The sequence below is a fragment of the Pangasianodon hypophthalmus genome, chromosome 8, assembly GCF_027358585.1.
Source record: "Pangasianodon hypophthalmus isolate fPanHyp1 chromosome 8, fPanHyp1.pri, whole genome shotgun sequence".
NCBI lineage: Eukaryota > Metazoa > Chordata > Actinopteri > Siluriformes > Pangasiidae > Pangasianodon > Pangasianodon hypophthalmus.
The window spans coordinates 22749131-22769703 of record NC_069717.1 but is presented as its reverse complement, the minus strand read 5'-3'; the positions used below and the strand labels follow the sequence as shown (position 1 = coordinate 22769703).

At 36.9% G+C, this 20573-nt stretch overlaps 1 protein-coding gene across 4 annotated transcripts in view; it reads left to right on the top strand.

Moving 5' to 3' along the window:
- plch2a (phospholipase C, eta 2a) overlaps positions 1–20573 on the top strand; it is a 127827-nt gene that overhangs the window by 4057 nt on the left and 103197 nt on the right. For 3 of the 4 annotated variants that reach the window (XR_008302145.1, XR_008302144.1, XM_034306987.2), the window contains exon 2: positions 1726–2286. Coding sequence is in view for 1 of the 4 variants with exons in the window: in XM_034306987.2 (XP_034162878.1) it covers positions 2124–2286 (163 nt within the window). In the remaining 3 variants the exon portion in view is untranslated. Of the gene's footprint in view, positions 1–1725; positions 19422–20573 lie in introns of those variants that run through there. The other variant, XR_008302147.1, reaches the window with a different exon arrangement.

The following is a 20573-nucleotide window of genomic DNA, read 5'->3' as shown; positions in this document are numbered from 1 at the left end:
TCTAATCTTCTCTGGAGATTGGAGAAGGAATTCCCTCGAAGACAGGGACAAGTGTGCTATTTGAGGAAGACAAACTGTTATGCGCTATTAGACACTGTTATTCAGTTATACACTCTGAATAAAGAAGAAAGTGCTGCAGAAAATAGCCAGAGTTGTGTTTCTTAGTGTTGCAGATCTTACACGGGCTTAATTAAAAATAAAACTTTAAAACAGAAAAAAAGAATATTATAGAATAAATTATTAAGGCGTTTGAAATCAAAATTAAGTGTCTAAACACCCAGTGAGCAAGCCAAGGACACAAACCTTAGGATGAACAAATAGAATACCATCATCTTCATCTTCTGCAGTCAGTCAATGAAAAAGGAGTAAAGCTCAGCATGGCAGGAGGAGGAACCTGATGGGAGCAGGAGCCTAGAGATTTCAGCAGATGAGCAGAAGATGTGGGCCTCTGGATAGTAGAAGTAGGAATGGTAAAGAAAAGAAGAGACAAACTGTTTAGCATTGCTGACTGATGATCTTATTTAAATTAGAAAATGGCACCAGAGTCTCATTTGATTTGGAGTTTATCTCAAATGAGCAATTTTGCAAGTTTGCAGCTTGTGATTGCTTCATGATTAGCTCATACAGTGCTTGACATTACATTACTTGAACTTTTCTACATTTTGAAGTATTAAAACCTGGAACTGAAATCTACTTAATTGGGATTATATGTATGCACCACCATTGCTGCGCAAAGCAATAGCATAAACAAACAGCATCATGAAATTCATTTGGTTATAAAAATCATCCCAAAGTCTGAACATCTCATGGGGTGCCATATATTTACCATGAATGTTTTTTAAATGGAAAGAAGATGACACAACATGGAAAGAAGATGACACGATTTTACCAAATGGAGGCCATCCACTGAGAGTTATTAACCAGATAAGGAGGGCGCTAGTCAGGGAACCAGCCAAGAACAACACTGCTCATCACCCTGAGAACACCATCCCCTCAGTGAAGCATGGTGGTGGCAGCATCATGTTGTAGGGATGCTTTTCATTAGCAGGCACTGGGAAACTGGTTGAGGGCAAGATGGATAGAGCCAAATACAGGGCAATCCTTGAAGAAAACCATTTCCAGTTCACAAGAGACTTGAGACTGTTGCAGAGATTGATCTTCCAATAGGACAATCCTGCCAAGAATCTGAATGTGTCAGAATGGCCCAGTAAAAACCCAGACCTCTATCTGATTGAAAATCTGTGGCAAGACTTGAAAATTGCTGTACATTAACAGTCTTCATCCCATATTACACAGCTTGAGCAATTTTGCCACAAAGAATGGACAGAAATACCATGATACAGATATGCAAAGCTGATAGAGACATATCCCAGAAGACTTGCAGATGTAATTGCAGCCAAATTGCAGTGATTCTACCAAATATTGACCAGGGGGGTGAATCCTATGCAACTAACAAATATCAGTGTTTTTGGATAATTAAACCTTGTGTCACAATAAAATATATTTCTTCAAATGTTAGACGTATTGTGTAAATCAATTTTTTTAAAAATTCCAAAAGTCCATTCCAGGCTGTAACACTACAAAATGTGGAAGTGTTGAACATGATGTTTGTAAGTATATTGCATATTGAGTCTAAATGTTGGTTGGCGAAAAAATACATGTCACTCAAATACAAACGTTTTGTCAAACTATTCTCAAAACTAAACTATTGTCATTTGTCTTCAGGTGCCTTCTGGCTCCAGTTTATCTTATCCTTAGCCATCTGCCTGGGAGCCGAAGTACAGTGGAAACAGCTGTGAAGGACTTCCAGAAAACCTCACCCTATCACCATCATCAGCCCATCAACCCCAACCAGACATCCTGCTATCTCCAGACATTTAACCACCACAGGCTCCATGAGAACATCTGCTGAAAGTCTGGTAAACTACCAGCTTCAGTCAGTCTAAGCGTGGCTGGAGATTTAAGGAAGGTCCATTCTGTCCACAGTGCAACATTTATGGAGATCTTGAGTTGACATCATCTGATACCAGTGATACCAGACCATAAATTATTTTGATGCATACTTTTTTCATACACTTGTGCCCTTAAACTTCCTTCTCCAAGTTGAGATTCCTTCTCCAAAAATGGATACAGTCTCTCTGAATACATCCCTGCAGTCTGGAGGTCACAGCGTGGGCACGGAATCTCCAAATCTGTCAATGAAATCATGGGGTTTCACAAATGACAGTGATTATTGCCGGAGCCAACACTGGAACTTCTTCTTGGCTGCTAACTTCATCAATGTTGGTAAGTCAGTACAGCTAAGACCAAAAAGATATATATCAAGAAGCAATTGCTGTGGTGCTGTTTTTTTTTTTTTACTTTATTCATTACACAGTGAACTTTCTGTCCTTGCTTGGTATAATGACATCTAGTTGCTCAATGAGTTATACACTCTGCTTTTAATTCAGCTTGTGGTTAGCATTATTTAGTGTCAGTTTCATACACAGAGGTAAAAGGATTCAAAGGAGAACTGTTGTTTACACTGTTGTGGTTGAAACCTGATTGATCGTCATAATATCTCAGTATTCTGTGCCATTTCTAAGAAAAGTCTACTGTCTATTTGAAGCTTGAGCCTGTACAGACACCCACACTCATATTGTCTTCAAAACCTTTTAATGTTTATGACTCACAGATATTCGTAATAACCCTAATGAAGATCTCTGGCTAATGTCACATTTAATCTCATAGATGATAACTATACAAGCAGTTACAGAGGGCAGTTATTGTTAATGACTTTGTTGACATTCTGTTACAAATGCCTGTCAGACAAGGTATCCTGGTTTTCAGACCTGCTGTATATGCAAAAATGTGTTGCTGTGGTGTGTCAGACTAGATGGATTCAGATTGCGTGTTCTTTACTTCTTTACGCCACACAAATTCATCCATGCGGAGTTAAGAAAATTATTTTCTTTTGTATACATAGTAGGTTGTGGTAAAGGTGATAACTGATGACCCTCAATCCCCTGACCACTCAAAACAAAAGATTTTCCTAGTTAATTAGTCGAATTGTGTCTTTGCAGTAATGATATTTTTTACAGACTATTTACAGAAATCTGGAACTTTCTGGCACTAGTTGTGGCAGCACTGCAGAGGCAAGGACTTGAAAGGTTGTGTGCTCATGTACTCTCTTTGCAAACTTCAGTAAGATTCTTTGAAGGTCATTTTGTGTGATGTTTGATGACGAGTGCAGGGTAAATTCCACTGTACTTACATAAAATGACAGATTTTTATGGAATGTTCCATAAATAGGATGTAACCTTGGGGATTTGTGTGCCTCTGTGCTAGCAATATGTTATTGCAATTCAAATACACATTCAAGGCAGTGCCACAGACTACATCCTGTAGTTTGAATAGTAATACTGAAGCAGTCTTTGCAGTATTATAGTACTTTGTAAATTAAAGACTGAAAGAGAAAGAATGCAGCACCAGAAAGTGTCTGAGAATAACAGCTAGTTAGGTGTATCAATCATAATTTGTATTCATGCAGCAATTTCAAGCTTGTGGATGTAAGAATTTCACTCTCTTGTTAAAAAAAATATTATTGCAAGCTACTTGTGGAACAAAAATCATGAGCTGTGCTGTGCTCTTCTCCAATGTACAGATTTATCTCATGGCTGCAAATGCCAAATCAAGACAATCCCAACGTCATAATGCAGTAGTATGCCTAAATAGTAATAACACCAATGGTGAATTGACAAACTGTATAGTATTTATAGTTTGTCAGTACACCATTGGTATCATTACCAATGACACCAATGGCAAACTGTATACTATGTTAGCATACAAATGAAATAGTATGTCAACATGTATGGGATGCAGCCCAAGCATTTATGAGGATATAACTAAATACAGAAGCATAATGAGAAAGCTGCTGTGTAGGCCATATGGGTCTGGCTTTCAGACAGTGTATTATTATCATCAACACTGCTTATAATTATTATTATTATGTGTGTTATTATCTAATTTGCCTATTTTGTTCTCCAACCTGTCAAAAAATGTTAGCTATGAGCTGGATAGCGTTAGCACACCAGTCAAAATACAGCGCAATAAATTACACACTGAGGGTCAGCACCCACCAAGTTTGAAATATAAAAATACAATGAAACACACACATCCTGTTCTCCTGTATCATGGGTTCTCTAGATTCTAGATTCTACAGAGTTCTCAACTTCACAACTGGGTAAAAATATGAACACCACAAAACGGATAAATCGGTTGAGTATCATCTATCATTCACTAGCTTCCCTCTATGTTAGAGAACAAATACATGCCTTAGCTGTTCAGCTGGAAAAATAGAAAACTCCATCCTGAATCAGTCGTGAATCATCCTGAAACATCTTTTTCCGCTGAATGTAGTATGTGATAATGGATGACATATATGTGATGGTGTATTATTAGAACAACCTGAAATTCAGACACAAACTTTGAACTCTGTGTTATCAGGTAATAATATTATTATTATTTTTTAATCTGTATAGCACACTAGCTTATTATTTATGTCTTACCTCCAATCTTACAAACGGTTTTGGATCAACATCACTCCTCGCCTGATTTCATTCAGTGCATCATTTTCTGCACAATGTGCAGCATGAGTTACAATGTTACATGGCTTCAGTTCAGAAACAAGGCAAATTAAACATACTCTAAGCCAGTATTTTTCAAAGGGGGACATATGTGGCTTTAGGGGTAGTTGGAGGTACTATAAAGAGTACTTTTCAGAAAAGGAAAATTGATAAAATTTGCATTAGACAGATAATCAAGCCTGTTTGTGGTTGAGAAAAGCAGCTTCGCTAGCTAACCTAGACTAGGCATGGGCATTTAGCAAGCTAGCATGTCTATGCATTTTTAAAACAGGCATTTTCTAATTCTACTGACAATATATAATATTGAATTTGGACTTATTTTGATAATAATAACCTCCAATAAGGTTTTGGGGTTGGAACACTGGGATGGAAACAATAAAATATTGGTTCTGCTCAGAGTGAATTGTTTCTGAGCCCTGATTAATCCACCGACTCATTATCTGTGTTTTTTTTCTGATGTTTATTTAAAAAAATCATATTGCAGCTTTGACTTAATAAATGTTTTCATTTTTTTTAATAGAAGGCTTTGTGTTTACAGAAATTTGGTGCGACAACTATTTGTGCCTGCTGTATCTGGATCCTAATATTGTAATAGAAATTATAATGGAATGCGCCATATCAATAATTTCTGGTCCTATATCTTCTGTGTGGGGAAAAAAACTACATTCATAATGTGACATTTTGGGCTGGCTTCATGCTGCACATTAGTACATTCTAATACGGTTTATCACCACACAAAGAGATCTTCTAATCTCCCATCTGCTGTGCTGGCGGCCTTTCCTGTTTGATTTCAGAGCCATAACTGAATGACTTCAAACTTGCTTTAATCCGACCCACAGCATGCCCCAACAGCCCTTGATCAGGCGTGGCTGAAAGACAAGCTGCGGCTTTGTCCAAAACTACATCCTACATGCTATCGTCATGTCAGCAGTGTCATAATTATGATTCATCCACACCAATGAACTTTCTTTTATAAACACTGAGTAAGTGATGTACTGTTAGGAATTCATTATCAGTCTCTTAAAAGGAAGCAACAGCTACACAAATACAATGTATTTGATGTCTTATCATTTCCTAAGTGTACAACTAAATGCATACCAAGTCATAGTTATAATTTCTGATGCTTGTAAGGGGCAGAAAATACAATATGCCCCTGTTATGGGTTTATTGTTAGTGTTTGAGTAAGTAGCAGATTATGGGCACATATGTCATGACTTGAATACTTGCTGCATGATGCTATATTCATTCTGTGAATTTTTGGATTTACTATTAAAGATGTGGCACAATTGTGGTATCCTGTTTAGTACAGTAATAAGTACCTTTGTTTCTGTGTTTGTGAAAAGCACAGGGCTCATTTACCTGTACCTGCCAAGGGAATAATTACAGCCCATCTGTTTGTTACACACTTGTAGAGACCCTGAGACATTGCTGTTAGGAAACAGCCTGTGGCTGAATCCCAAATGGTTCCCTACTGGACCTAAAGTGCACTACACTGGATATTAAAGTAACAGAAGCTGCTTCATCTCTGAAGTAATGCAATAATATGCTGAGTTGGGCACCACCTGGGATTTGCTTACTTGAAATTTTGGTGTGGGTGTGGTCAAGGTTGGGAAAAGGGCTATGATTGGGTTAAGGGAAGCCATATAAGGTTCAGAAAATGGTAAACAGTTGTCTAGACAATCCATTTAGAGGCGTCTGTGTGCCGAGTTGCTATCAACGAAGCAGTTCGCTGGGGAGTTAATGTGCTTTGAGAAACTGTTTCACACCTTTTAGTGCAGCTTTGCCTCCAGTAGAAAGACTGTGAGTCTACACCTTATCTGCTTTGTGAATTATACAGCCTGGGAATAAATATACTATTCTCTAACTGTGTATCTATAGAAACCTCATTTCAAGCACAATTTTATCTGCTTGTTTAAAAAACTGTTTCTTAAAGTGGGGTCAATGAAGCATATCTAGCAGTTCCATGATTTTGTTAATGTAGTTACAGTGGTGGAAATGACAGCCCACCTTTATCAATGCTATTATATTTGTTAAAGAGTTATAGTTATGTTGCTTTTTGACTGGTTACTTGAATTGAATGGGGTTTAATCCAAACCTCCTGTAAATAATGTCAACTTTGACCTAATGTGTTCTGTTGGTGGAAAGCTCAGGAATAGAAAGCTCTACAGATCTAATAAATAGGCAAACTAGTATTGTACACTTTTAAATAATGCTCCTGAAATAAATATGTACTGTGGAATTTATTTTATAGTTAAAGGGATCCCTGGTTACAAAAAAAATTGAGAATCCCTGGTTTGATGTGATGAAGCTCATCAGTTCCCAGTAGAGGGCAGAATTTGTTTCGTTTCCTGCACAGTGCAGTTTTTCACCGTTATGATTACTAAACAATGATGAGATTAATATCATTCATTATAGAACATAGGAAGATATGATCACAGTTGAATTGCTTCAGGCATTAGTCTTGAGCAGAGTTACTCTCAATAGCAGCCACTTATTTGAAAATGTTCACATTGGAAGCTTGCTGATTCTTTTCTCTTTCATGCATCCCATTGATAATCCATTGTGTGTGTGTGTGTGTGTGTGTGTGTGCGCTTGTGTGTTTTACATCTTGGTGGCGACCAAATTTTTATTGGGACCTAACAGTTTTGACTTTATGGGAACATTTGGCTGGTCCCCACAAGGAAAACTGTCAATGGAAGGTTTGTGTGTGTGAGTGTGTGTGTGTGTGTGTGTGTGTGTGTAGCAGAATGTGCTGTGAGACTGTACAGAATATTACTCCTCCTCAATTAGTACTGTAGCTTTCAGTAGGTCATTAGATAGGCACTAATTTAGAATAAATTGTAATAAAAGCCAGTTTTTATTGACATATTTATGCATTTATTGCACATATAGTCCGTTAGATAATCCAAATATTCCACATATACTTTCAATGACACTCATTATACAGTAGTTATTTTTTCTAAATAGGGCAGCGATCCTTACGTGAGGAATCAAAGCTTTGAAGCTATTAAAATATACACAGATTTCACTTTTTTTATTTTTATTTTTTTATTTTTTTACCTTTTTCTCCCCAAGACAAAAAGAGCAAATGAAGAATAATTTGCATGTCTTCCAGGGGGATTTTGAAACCATTAGACTACACCTCATTCTTTCATCTCCCTGCACATCTGTTTGCTCCTGCTGCAATACCCTTGCACTTTTTTCTTTATTACTCTGGGAAACAATGTGGAGCATCTGCTTCTAGAAATATAATAAAAAAAATCTTTGACAGTTGTTCACGCCCAGGAGAATTGAAACAATCTCTGTTCTAAAATAATATGTCTAATTTTTCTCCTCATCCAAAGTTAGCTGGCTTTATGTCCCAGAGGCCTGGATTTTTATCCAAATAAAGCTCCTGTGGTGCTGGACATTCTTGTGTTAATAACTTATTTCACAAAGCTGTCATGCCCTTGACCATTCCTTCTCTCATGTAATAACTTACATAGTCCCACTTAGGGGTACAACTAACTTTATCCAGGGGCAAAAGAGAGGGATTGGACATCTCAAAATTGGGACACAGCTATTTCCATCCAAGGTTTAATACTATATTTTGCCCTTGCATGTGTAGGAAGACTATTTATTTTAGCATGAAGAAACAAAGAACAAGTAGGTATAGCAAAAATAGTCCACACGTCATCACATTTTTATAATTTTTCAATATGCCTGTGTATTCTTTAATTGCACTGTTATTCCTCAGATATCAGAAGGAGACAAAGTGAACTATATTATAAATGAAAAGTCTCTGCTTCAAGCTGTTATACTTGGGTCTGTGAGACAGAAGTGTGCTTTCTTCCTCAAAAATATTGAGTATAGGAATGTGGAATGCTTTCTGAAGTAACTGGCTTTCATGCTGTTGCACATCATTTCCATCTCCACTGACACCAGCTAGATGAAATGTCTATTATATTGTTTTTAGTGCTTATAGCTAATTTCTAATTTGTTTCAATCAAGAGCAGCACGATCCAGTTCTGAATGTTTATGTACCGTTTAATTTAGAGTCCACAATCTGAAAATGCTTTATACATTAAAAAATATTAGACTACAGTATGATAAAAACATATTAATCAATCAGTTTGCATGCATGTGTGTAGTGAATTAAATCTAAGTCTATGAAAGGTACTACAAATCATAAAATAAGATAAAAGACATAATAATTATGAATAGGCCTGAATGATATGGATTTACATTTATCATTGCTGACATTCTCTGTATCATTATTCCACAGTTTTGAGGTGAAATACTGGTATTTCAGCATAGTGGTATTGGTTGAGTGTTACTGTAATACGTGCTCTCCTCTGAATCGTGAACAGTCCACATAATAAAACTTTCAGTCTCACTCTCTCCATCCATCACCTTGGGCTGCTACAATATTGAACCAAATCTCTAGGCTTCGTTTGTTAGAAATTCTGAAAAAGTCCAGCTAAAAGTAATAAAACAATGGGTTTTAATAATGAACAGCTGTGCCAAATCGCAAAATAAACAATAGTAGTAATAATAAAACCATATGTCTTTATTATCAGTTGCCAGTTTCAGTTTTTGATTCTAATGATATTAATCCAGAAGCCTTAGTGAACTGTCCGCTCTACACCACTTATAGAGAGCAGAGCCTTCCCAATATTTACATAATCTTGACCAAAAAAAAACCATAATCCGGTAGAGATGTTGGCTTATTTAAGGGTTAGTGGTGTGTTGAGGCAATATCATGAGTCAGAACATCATCTGATATATGACTATTGACTGGTTTAGAGCATCTTATAAAACATCTACAGCAGCGCTCTAAAAAAAAAAGGAAAATCAATATGATGATTTTTAATATGAAGAGCTAGAAATGGAATTGGCTTGCTCATGCTTCATACTTAAGCATCAATATACAGTACATTTCAGCAAATTGTTTAATCAGTTGCACCTAAATATGGTTTAGCAAGTACAACTTAGCAAGTACGACGTTCTCTTAGAAGCATGGTTCATTTTTTGGCTTTGTTAATTGATTTTTTTCTTCACAATTCCCAGTGATACATATGCTGAAAAAGCCCGACGTGTTAAGACTTACAAGAGATTCCACAATAATGGGTGTGAATATATTTCACTCTATTGTGGACGCCTGTCTGTGTGTTCTGTTTTTCTTACTTGCACACTGATGAGCGCTGGGAAACGGAAAGACCCAAATCGTTATGTCTTATCAGTGAACGCAGATGTTGCTGTAAATATGTCCTTGGTTAGTGTGCAGCTTGTGGTCTCAGCAGGCCTTAATGTTGCATTTAGGTTCCTATCAGAGAGCCTGATCAATGTAATGTGAGCAGTCATGAGTGTAAATTCACGGCCATTTTGCTCTGAAACTGTAAGCGTCGACTGGTTATTCGCCACAGAGGTGCTAGCGCACACTGAATCCAAGATGCTCTGCTCACAGTTATTGGCTGTGAGCATCCAAATCCCCACTCAACACTGAACTATGTTTTTAGTTGACTCATAGATGGGTTCTGTAATGGGATGCTATTGACAGATTTATGATGGAATATTCTCTCTAGGTGCTAAGGTAAATTACTGAGACACACATCGTAAGGAATTTGCAAGTTGAGCAAAAAAACACATAAAAGATTCTTCTTACTCATCTTTCTCACCTTATTTTAGATTTGGGTTATGCTCACGGAGTAGGGGTTTTGCCAACTTTAAGGCTACAAAAAGCCTATACAATACAATAAAGACATACAATATGCTTTTAAAACAAACTTCTGAAAGCAAACTCACTTTTTAGCACCGGGCTCTAAAGAGTAGTAGCTTCTTAACCTGGTAAAAGATTTACAAAATTAATCAATATGTGTGTTTACATGGCTATTGAGTTCTGCTAATTGGGAGCATGAAGTTGGAGTTTTAACTGTTATATTGGCTTTTATACCACAGTATTATTGAACTCTCAATTCTGATTGGTCAGAAGGTGTTGATTAATTTTCTATAATAACATTTTTTACAACAGTGTCTACATTATAGTTTCTATAATAACAACTCATTCATATGGCTGTGTATAGTAGCCAAGGGAGCAAGAATTGACTGTGCTCTCTCTTATACTCTTTCTTCCCTGTCAATCAGAGCAACACTAGCCAATCGAGCTCATGTATGAGGAAGAGGGCAGATAGCACTTTCCTCTGAGCGTGTTACGCTGCCCTGTGATGCAGCATGAGCAGCAGTATGAAGAAAATTTTGAAGAAAGTTGGCTAGCTTCAATGTCTCAGAAGAAGCACCTGTTAGCCTTCAGCCTAACACGATAATTAATTAGAAAGAATGCATTATACAAATCTGTGATTTGTCTTGCAGCCAAGCTGTTATAGAAAATTCATTAATAAACACCTTTTGACCAATCAGATTGAGAATTCAGCAACACTGTGGTATAAAAAATAAAATAAAAATAAAAATAAAAAAACATAAACAAATAAAAGCAATCAAAGAACAAATAAATTGTCCAGATTCATAAAGCTGTCCATTAATTGTATATTATTAAAAGCTATTCTGAATGATAATATTTATAGCCTGGATTTTAAAATCTTTGTAATATCTGAATTTTGGCCATTCACTGGTAGATTGTTTGCGAAAATTTTTAGGTGCTGAAATCAAATGCAGATTTTCCTGTGTGAATTTTTTATCTTTATTTTTTTACTTTTGACATCTTTAACAGACTCATGTCCAGAGATCTTAATCAATAAGAAGGATTATAGAATGTCACTACTTCGCTTAAATATAGACATATTAGGCCACTAAGCCTTTGTATTGCTGTGTATGTTAAAAAAATGATTTTACAGGATTCTATTGCTTTGCACTAGTCAGAGAGGTAAGAACACTAATCACACAGCAGTCAGTCATACTGTGAATGATGCAATTTTACAAGGGCAGGAGGGCTAATTAGCAAGAGACTGCAGTTTTTACACAGATCTGATCGCTGTAATAATCAATGTTTCATTTTACGTACTGTTGCTGTAGAAGAACAAGGCATTTAACCCCCAACTGCTCTGCACAACTTAATCTGTCGATAAGAAATTGAATGTTAATGTGCCCTGCGGGAAACTGGGATATACAAAAGAACTCATTTGTTCAATGTTAAAAGAGAAAATTTTATGACCAGCCCTTCAGGTGGCCCATTTTGCAACAACAACAAAAAGAATTGCTTAAATATGAGTGCAACACTTTTAAAACTTGAAACTCAGTTATATTGGGAGTCTAAGGGCAGTCGTTAAAATTTGACTGAACAGCAAAGCCGCAGTTATGGATCTTGGAGCAATGCATCATCCAAAGCAATGGAGCAATGGAGCAGTACAGTACTCTTTCCTGGAGGTTTTTTGGTATCTGTGTGCAATCAGGACAAAACCAAGGCACTTCTCTGTTTACATGTGTATGCATAATTAATTATTTGACTGAAGAATTAATGAAAGTGTTTTAAAAAAAAAAGTTTTGTATATTGATACGTTTAGACAATACAAGCCAGTATTCATTCAATTGATTATTTCTTCTTTTCTCAGAATGAAGAAATGTGCTGAAATTCTTCTCACAGTAATTACACACACAGTATAGAATCCAGACCTCACGATAAGGACTTCCTCGGTTTAAGCATTAATAATTTGTTTGAAAAGCTGCTATAGAGGGACACTTTAAGAATTTGTCCTTCTAGTGGGCTGCATGCCGCATTTGACTAAAACTCGTAACTTGGAATTACCGAATTTGGAAAAAACAAACAAACAAAATGCCTTTGCAACTTGGATTTCCTACTCGGACACTCAGGATGGTCTCCTCATCCCCGAGTTCAGCAAGTGATGGCATATCAAACATGACTGCTCACTGCATCAACAGGAAACAAAGTAGCACTTCTTATCTTTAAAAGCGTTATGCAGGTACAAGTATTTGCTTTAGATCAATCAAGATACAGACATATTAGCTTGTTAAATCTATGACACTGACTATACAGTTCACTCTTTTGTGGAGGTAATTCTGGGCTCTAACTTTCCGCTTCTGAGGTCAGTCGAATACAGCGAAAGTTCTTGATTAGACAAAAGAGTAGATCTGTTCTTCACATATATTTTAATAGTTTATGATAATGTAATGGTAATAAAATGCATTTCAAGACAGGGACAATGAAAGGACCTACATTTTTTTAAAAAAAAATAGGAAGCTATGTGAATTATGATCACACTTATGCTATGCTACATCAATATTTGTTCTCTCTTGCACACCTCCTGGTGGAGTGGCAGCCCATGAAGGAATAAGCTCCAGGGATAGACATCATATTTTTTATATGATGCAGAGCAGTGAAGCAGTGTTTAATTTAGGCATTCTTCTGTCCTTCTAAACCACTCACTAACTCACTTCAAACAACACAGAGGCTTAAGGCGGACACCGAATCGCTCATTTGTCACAGAAAGTGGAACTAGTGCAAAAAGTGAGGTCTAGAATGAATTTGTTTTGAACAAATTTGATAGACATGGTGTGGCACTGTAAAGGATTATCAGCAAGTAAAACTCATGTTATGTAGAAATAAAATCTTGTGCCAGTACATTTGGAGAGATTTTGTTGTCGTTCAGCTAATAACCGCAACACCTATTAAATAGCTTTTACAATTAATCAAGTGAGTCAGGCTCATATTGGATCTGCATTGCATATAAGCTCTGATATTGGTGTTGTGAAATGACAAACTGCATAGTGTACGTCTAGGAATAAGTTAGATAAAATCTTATAAATTCCTGTTCTCTTTTCTATTATACTCTCTGATTAAGGCTGTAATTACCACATTTATATTTCACTGTCTTTAATAAAGCCATCCATACAGTTACATATTTAAACCCTTTAAACATATTATATTCCATATTCCACATACTATGTGCACATCATTATCTGTGAGCGTCTTCTAATAGTCTAACTGGAGTAGTTATATTACATGCATGTGATGTGAGTTCTGGTCTCATTTTTATAACAGCAGGTTATTGTAGCTCTTGGAAATGTGATTGGAAAGCGTGCTGACTCAGCACACCTAAGTGAGCTTTTCTGGACAGGAGTAATGACAGCTTATATTACTTCTCCCAAGAGACAGTGATTTAGCTCCATTTGAGTTTGTTCCCTCCATTATTGTTAATGCTTCTCTCTACTTTTTGCTGACAGAAAAAGGCTTTTTCCAATATTAGATAAATCACTTTACTGATTACGTACTGAAAAGACCTATCAGCAGCACAACATGGTGATTATGAGGCTACAGGACTGACAAGTGAGACATATGCAATATTTTTAGTTTGTAATTATAATCTAATTTTTTTTGCATTGTGGTGAGGACCCTTGGTGGCTTGGATCCCCTAAGTGACTGTTTATAACACTAATCAATAGAAACAGCCCTGGATATACATATTAAAGCCTTAATGTCACACCCGCTCCATCCCCTGGGAATTCCAGTTCCCTGAACCTCTCCAGCCACACCCACTTCTGCGATCTCCTCCACATTACTAATCATTCTAACCTGTAGTCCGTTCCTTCAATAAGTCTTGTTTCGTTTCTACATTCATTGTCATTTCTCTGTTGCTTTTGTTTTATCTCTGCATTTATTCTCTTGTTTTGCAGTTTTGCTTATACACTGTATTGACTCTATGGGTTTTATCTTTTTGCTTCCTTTATGATTACTTTTTTCCCCGCTGTTTTGGATTGTCTGCACTTGTTTCAGTAAGCTGTTTACTCAATTTTTTCCTACATTTGTTGCCAGTAACTTTGTCGCAGTCTGACACTTAAAAGTGATGCTTAAAGACTTGCGCTATTTTTGCAAATATTTTTAATGGTATTTTTTTAAGACATGTGACATGTTTCCTAATTGTAACTGACTTATCTTAGTATAATTCACTTTTGATTCAAAAGGTTGTATTAGAAAACTAACAGGTCACCATCTGAATCATGTACTGTGATATACAGTAGCCAGTGAATATATTGCACATAATAAGTGCTCTTATCATATATGTACATATTATTATGCAAATGATCAACTTCAATAGACATCATAGACCTTATATGTATGAATATTTAATGTCCAGGGACACCACGCATATGCTCTGCTTTGCATTTGTCAGGAGAACTATAAGTGGCAATTGCCCTGGACATTTAATGAGCCAGGGCAAATACGAGCCAGGCATTGCCTGCGACTACAAAACAGCCTGAATTGCTCTATCTAGGCCATCAGGGTACACATTGTTGTTGGCTGAACTGAATTCGAAGCGCACTTTCTTTTCCTTGGTCCAGCCCAGCATACCTGCATTGTTCTGCCATAATAGGGACGGCTGGCTTTTGTAGTTCGCCGGGGTCAGAGTGATTGGAGGAAAGGAGGCAACGCAGACAAGGTGCCTTTTGAAGTGCTGCTAAGCTGGCCACAGGAGAACAGCAAGGTCTCTCTGTCATTAAACCCCAAACACAAAGTGCAGACAGTGATGAAGTAGATCTAGCAGAGCCATTACCATAGTGCCAGACACCACTTCGGCACAAATGTAGTGTCTCTTTTTTACACATTATTGCTTTTTAATAATTCATATTCGCTAATGCTGTACCATGGAAACAGAAGAATCTTTTAAATCATTCAGATGTGTAAATTGATTGTAAAAACATGCTTTTAAAAGTGACTAAAAGTAATTCCTGACTGTAGATAATATGCTTACAGGATTATGTAGGTGATTCCACAATTATGGCGCCATTTAGTGCTTGGCACACTTAAAAATGTAACATTATTTTTTAAAAATAATTTTTCAACACTGAATCTGAGATAAAACATTCATTCAACCATTAAAAATGTATTAACCCATCGCAGGCAGCAAACTCATTTTTAACAAGCATTTTGCTCTTAAATGAGTAATAAGGTTGAGGTTTTATTTATTTATTTATTTTTGCATAGATTTAGCAAATACCCAAAAAGTGCTTAACGAACACCCAACATGTGATTAATAGCATGAGATACTAATGATTTAAAATTAGTTTTATTAAATTAATAATTTCCATTTAGAATTTGGGTAACAGGGATGTACTTTCAAACTGACTTCATCAGTCAAGATCACAATATCATCGAAAATAAAGAAAACAGAATGAGAGAAATTAATTTTCTTCTTCCCATGATCTTTAGAAAATATGGATGATGCAACTCACTTGTGGAATATTTCAAAGGGGTGAACGTGTTCAGGTAACAGGATTGAATGAATGCTGTAGGGCTAAAATATACTTTTTTCATAACCTATAATTCACATATTAATGCAAAAATAACAATTCTGAAGTATTTTAATGCATAAATCTCACTGTAAATAGTTATATAGTGGGCTGGAATGGGCAAAATACTGTTTTTTAAGTGCTGTAGATTGGTTTAATTAATTTTTTAAGTCAAGTTTAATGAAACATGCACAGGTTGATGTGAAGGATTTTACATGTGTTTAAACTGACTATTTAACGCTTGAGATTTTAAAATTTAAAATTCAGGCATTTCTGTTATTATCAATGTGCAAGGTCATGTGCAAGATTCATTACCTTCAAGGATATAAATGTCTCATTCATTCATTCATTCATTCATTCATTTAGTCAGTCAGTCATCCATTTCTTATTTCAATCACTTCCTCCACTGAATCATTCCTTCTTTCCAACACTGTGAATAAAACACCAACACAGCTGTGCTGCACAGATTACACTGAGCCAACCTCGGCCAGCTCTGCATTTATATGAAGGATGAATAAATGATTTCCCCCAGTGTGCTGACTTACAGAGATCAAGGCTAATCAAGGCTAATTTGTGCAAATGCATGAATACAACAACGAAAATAAACCAGCCAGTACTGCCTCTAGCCTACATATTCATGCTAGATGCCTGGCGTCCGTATCCGGGTGCAGACGCATGTGACTCGTAACCAAGTGAAAATTTCTGCAGATTTGCCCAATACTGACCTCCTTGTGCTGAATTCTAAAAGAGGCTTGAGATCAGTCTTGGAGACAGGAGATAAGGAGTAAGAAGAGCTGAGATAGCTGTGCTCACATGCATTAGAATTAATGAGAAGACACGAGGAGTGTGAAAATATACCAGCCATGATACATTGCAATGGCAGTAATTAGTAATTTGCAAAATAAATAAATAAGTAAATAAAAATAATGCATGTATCACTTTTATTGAAATATGATACAACATGAAGATATTTACGGAACATACAATTTATTCATTTTGCTGCTGAACTTGAAGAATATAAAATGGCTGCCTTTTCTCATCCTTTTAATTCTATAATGTTAGACCGCCTTAAAATAGTTCCTTAAGGTTTACATTTCAGGAAGCTATCTGGGCTAAAATGGTTGTTTAATGGTTATTTAATATATAGTTTATATAAACCACAATGCTGTTTGGTCAGAAGGTGTTGATTAATTTTCTTTAACAGCAGCTCTGACAATAGTTCCTGCTGCAAGGTTTATATTAATGCACTGGTTCTAACAGGTTATCGTTTCTATAGTAACCTACAGTACAGGGACTTATATGATGGATGGTCCACGTGATACAACTCTAATAATAAACTGATTAAAAATGTGTCGTTTGTTATGTAACAAATAAAAATGTGCAATCTGGTGAAATGATGAACTTTCTGTAAGGAGATATTTATTTCACATGTATGGAAGGAGTCTCCAGTGTCTTTCCACCATTGGAAAGTCTTCAGTCTTACGTCTTGTGGTTTCTCTGTAACATGACAAACTGAGTTTTTTTTTGTCTTATTAACTTAAAGAGAAAGAAAAAAGAGCGGCAGGTGAAGAAAGACTTTATGGATGATCTTCCACAACATTAAATATACCTTTAAATGGGGAAAATTTACAGCGTAGTGTTCATTAATAAACGTAAAAAAAAAAGTTGTTGGCAAGTTACTGTAGTATAACAGGAATAAAACTCCTCAGGACATGCTGTTATAAATAATCATCATCTGGCGTCAGGACACATCACTCCCTCTCCTCATTCATTAGTTTCCACAGCATGCCCTGAGGAGTTTTATTCCTTACATATACCTATTGTTAATTTTGCAAGTTTTAAAAAAAGGGTTCTTCAAGGCTTCTTTGGATATGAAACATTATTTTGCTTCATATTTGAATCCTTCCTGGATGCAAACAACTTGTGTGGATGTACAAAGAAGGTTCCCCCCAAAAAGGACAAACTAAAAAACTAGATCAGTTCAGACCTTTTATTTTATTTTCTTTTTTTTTTTTAAAAAAAAAAGAGTGGATCTGCAGTGTCTGCGGGCTGCAGTAGAACAGGGTGCAGGAGCCGTGCTGTGAAAATCGCACCTTCCATTCCATTAGAGCAGAGGCACCGACCCACTGAGAAACAGCGGGTTCAATTGGTGTCATTTCACATTGATGTTCGTCCGTGTGGTGCAGGGTGAAACTGTGTGGAAGAAAAGTCAAAAAGTACACAAGTGGATGACCTTCCAAAAATATCATAAAGTGTCATAACATCATTGTTTTAGTTTTCGTCCTCAGCCAATATTACAATAATGTTCTTTTTTAAAATGAAGCAAACAACATAGAAATGTTATTCCCCCCTCAAGGGCAAGACGTTTCTCATAAAAATCACACAGCAACACAATATTCCACAATACATAAAACCTGAGATTAACCAAGTCAGTATGTAAATAGTTGACAGTGGATACACTGGGAAGATCTGATTACACCAAATGAAAGAAGGAACAAAAGAATATTTTCTCTAAATGTCTTAAGAGCTGTTAAAAAAAAATCTCTTCTCTCTGTCTCATCTGTCCTCTCCTACCATTTCTGCCTCGTTCACAGCTTTTTTCTGCAGATTTCCAAACACCAAACACTCGACAACAGCGTAAAAAAATGCCCGCTCTGTTCTCAAGGGTCACCTGGTGCATTCTGCAGCGAGAGGATGCAGGATCTCCAGCTCGGTTTCTGCGGTCGCTATGGAAATAAGGCTGGGGTTCTAGTGTTGCGTGGCAAGCAGTTTGGCCTGGAAACGTTTGTGAACTTCAGCAGCAGCAGCAGCAGCATAGAGTTTTGCGCTGGGGAGAGACACTGATGTAGATGCATCCAAAAACGAAAAAAGCTATGGGTCATGTAATTGTAGTGCAGTCATGATTAGGAGGAAGAGAATGATTGCACAGAAAGGAAAAACACCTGCACGTGTGGGTGAGGGGAGAGAGGGATCTGGATAGATAAATAGAGTGAGGGAGAGAGAGAGAGAGATAGAGAGAGGAGGAGGGCAAAATGTCTGTTTACTTCATTTTCTCACAAAGACTATTAGCTAATAAAGGCAAACTCCCCTGCATCCGTCCTCCACCTCTCTTTCTCTCTTCCCTCATTTTCTTTCATTTTTCTTCTCTTTTCCACTCTCACTTTGCTTTTCTTTTCAATTTTTTCCCAGCTTTTGCACAATTTTTTTTTTACCTTTATTCTTACTTTGTATTTTTCTCTCTTTTGATACTTCTGAATATCTCAGTTATTCTGCATAGCTGTTAGTCACACCTGATCTCTCTCTCTCTCTCTCTGTACACAGACACACACACACCCACACACACATACACACAGACACACGTGCGCACTCACTATCGTTCACCCCTTCCCCCTTCACAGCCGCACTACCATCACTTGGTTTCAGCCGCAGAAGAGCAGAGAGGTGTCTTTCACACACACACACACACTCACAGATGCATGCACACACTCTCACTCTCCCCGTGACCAACTTACAGAAGACACAGGAGCATGGAGCTGGGAGCACTGCCAGAGAAACACAGTAGGCTTCTTTCTCTTGTGTACTAATTGCTTGCTTTGGCTGCGTACGACATCATGCTTCTCTTGGTATCACTTTTGATTTTAATTGGCATTTTGTTTCTTGGATTTGCCGTAACCACGAGTCCCTGGTGGAGTTGTAGCTACGGGCGTCTCCAGTAAAGCGTATGCTTGGCACAGTTGTGTGAGCAAATGTGCGAACAATCACATGGTAGTTGTGGTTTGGCAGCAGGTCGTACAGAGAGTGTGTGCTGGTACTGTGCATTCCTTTACAGGGCTTGTCCGTGATTCTGACTTCATTGAGCTCGGCACACTTTTGCCTTCAATCATTGACACTTGTTTTATATTGAATTTTATCCTATGCAATATGACTGCTGAACACAGTGGAGGCAGTGTAGACTTTTATAATCAGCTTAGATGATATTACAGCAGGAAGAAAAGACATCTAGCCCAGAGCGAGGCAACTAATGAGAATTTCAGAATGAACACCGGATCGGAGTGAATCTATAGAGTAACAAAGTCTCGATTAGACTTTGTGCAAGAAAAGCTTGGTGCTTTAATGCATACCAGATGCTGGTACAGTCACCTGTGTTTGATAACCGTCTCTTAAAATGCATTTTCTTCTCAGTATTTACTCAATTTTCCTTTTTTTTTTTTACTTTTTACCCATCATACACTTTTTGAAGATTGATGCTATCATATTTACAGCCAAGGAAAGCTGATAAGAAGGCAGTACTGCCATTACTGAAGCTGATTCAATAAAGTTTTTTTTTTTGACATTTGGCTCTGAGCAGGAAGCTCCAATGCCAAGTAATAATTTTTTTCTCATAGTGCTTTATTGTCTTTCATCACAAAACGGTTAGTGAGAATTGTATAGTCATTATGGATGTGCAGGAAGCAGAAACTCTCGGTGTGATCAGTTATGGGTGGAAAAAACTGCAAAAGGTGGATGCAAAAGGAATATGTCACTTTTTCATTCCACTATTTATGAAAAAAAAAAAGCTAAAGAAATTGTTTTGGAATGCAAAAAGCACTTTAGCTAGGACTCATAGACTTCAGCACCAGCGTGTGTGGATAGCTCCTCATGGACACAAAAACAGAGGCTTTCTTTTCTTTTTTCTGCAGTAATGCTCTATATACAGACACACATCACCTG